The following is a 1,853-nucleotide window of genomic DNA, read 5'->3' as shown; positions in this document are numbered from 1 at the left end:
TGATTCCCATGCTTTCCCTGATGAGAAGGTTACAATTTTAATATCAAAGATCCCTATGGATCACACAGGTTGTAATCCTTTGAAACATATGTAGGAATAAAGTATGCAATTATAACATGCGTTTTCTCCAATCCTTAAATTCTTATATATATATATATATATATATATATGTGTATATATATATATAGAGAGAGAAAGAGATGGACTTCTTTCACTTTCTGTCTACCAAGTCCACAGATAAGATTTTGGTCAGCATGGAAGCTATAGCAAAAGACACTTATCCAAAGTGCAAAGCAGTGGAATTGAACTTGAAATCATATGGTTGAGAAGCAAACTTCTCACAACCACACCAATACTCCTTACAGTCAAACAGCTACACGGGTGCCTCAGTCACAACTGCGCTGACACCCCTCACAGCCATCCCACCATCATACACACACACACACACACACACATGTTCTTTCTTTTATTCTTTTACTTATTTCAGTCATTTGACTGTGGCCATGCTGGAGCACTGCTTTTAGCCAAACAAATCGACCCGAAGACTTATTGCTTGTAAGCCTGGTGCTTATTCTATCGGTTCTCTTTTTGCCGAACCGCTAAGTTATGTGGACGTTAACACACCAACTTCGGTTGTTAAGTGATGGTGGTGGTGGTGGTGGTGGGGGGGACATACACAAATAACAAATACATACATACATACATACATACACACATACAACAGGATTCTTCTAGTTTCCGTCTACCAAATCCACTCACAAGGTTTTATTAGAAGACACTTTGCCCAAGGTGTCACGCAGTGGGACTGAACCCAGAACCATGTGGTTGGTAAGCAAGCTTCCTTACCACAAGCAATAGTGAAGAATACTTACAAATTCAACCCCTACGGTGATCTCAGGATTATTGTCCAAATTCCCAATCCATCGCACAGTGGCCTTTTCATTTCCTTCGTCTCTTATCCACACCACCCGGTCTCCGATTTGCAGAGGCAAGTTATATTTCCGTATTTTGTTGAGGGGCACAATGATGGCAGTGTTGGGATGCTCCGTGTTGAAATATCGGTTGCTGTTGCTGATGTCATTATGGCCTATTGGAGACTACATTGGAAGAGAAATAAAATAAAATATTAGAAAGGCATAGTTTGATATGTATACGTATAGGCGCAGGAGTGGCTGTGTGGTAAGTAGCTTGCTTACCAACCACATGGTTCCGGGTTCATTCTCATTGCGTGGCACCTTGGGCAAGTGTCTTCTACTATAGCCTCGGGCCGACCAAAGCCTTGTGAGTGGATTTGGTAGACGGAAACTGAAAGAAGCCTGTCGTATATATGTATATATATATATATGTAAAAAAGGATACATAAGGGTGGAAAATCACAGGAACAATACCATATGTCCAACGCAAGATACAATATGTGTGTTCAATTCCTTCAAGAATCAATAAATGAATTTATAGTATCCAGTCTCTAAAGTGTCTAAATAATTATAATAATTATACAAAAATTACAGTTTATATATATATGTATGTATGTCTGTGTATGTGTGTCTGTGTTTGTCCCTCCAACATCGCTTGACAACCGATGGTGGTGTGTTTACGTCCCCGTAACTTAGCGGTTCGGCAAAAAGAGACCGATAGAATAAGTACTAGGCATCCAAAGAATAAGTCCTGGGGTCGATTTACTCGACTAAAGGCGGTGCTCCAGCATGGCCACAGTCAAAATGACTGAAACAAGTAAAAGAGTAAAAGAGTAAAAAGAGTAAGAGTATATATATATATATATATATCATCATCATCATCATCGTTTAACGTCCGCTTTCCATGCTAGCATGGGTTGGACGATTTGACTGAGGACT

General features: G+C 39.8%; 1 protein-coding gene across 1 annotated transcript in view; it reads right to left on the bottom strand.

The window, feature by feature from the left end:
- The window catches only part of LOC106877142 (uncharacterized), a 29,885-nt gene that overhangs the window by 19,091 nt on the left and 8,941 nt on the right, over nucleotides 1-1,853 (bottom strand). The window contains exon 3 of the mRNA XM_014925947.2: nucleotides 873-1,097. Within this exon, the coding sequence (XP_014781433.1) occupies nucleotides 873-1,097 (225 nt within the window). The remainder of the gene's footprint in view (nucleotides 1-872; nucleotides 1,098-1,853) is intronic.

Source organism: Octopus bimaculoides, chromosome 30, assembly GCF_001194135.2.
Source record: "Octopus bimaculoides isolate UCB-OBI-ISO-001 chromosome 30, ASM119413v2, whole genome shotgun sequence".
NCBI classification, from domain to species: Eukaryota; Metazoa; Mollusca; class Cephalopoda; order Octopoda; family Octopodidae; genus Octopus; species Octopus bimaculoides.
This window is presented reverse-complemented; position numbering and strand designations above follow the sequence as displayed.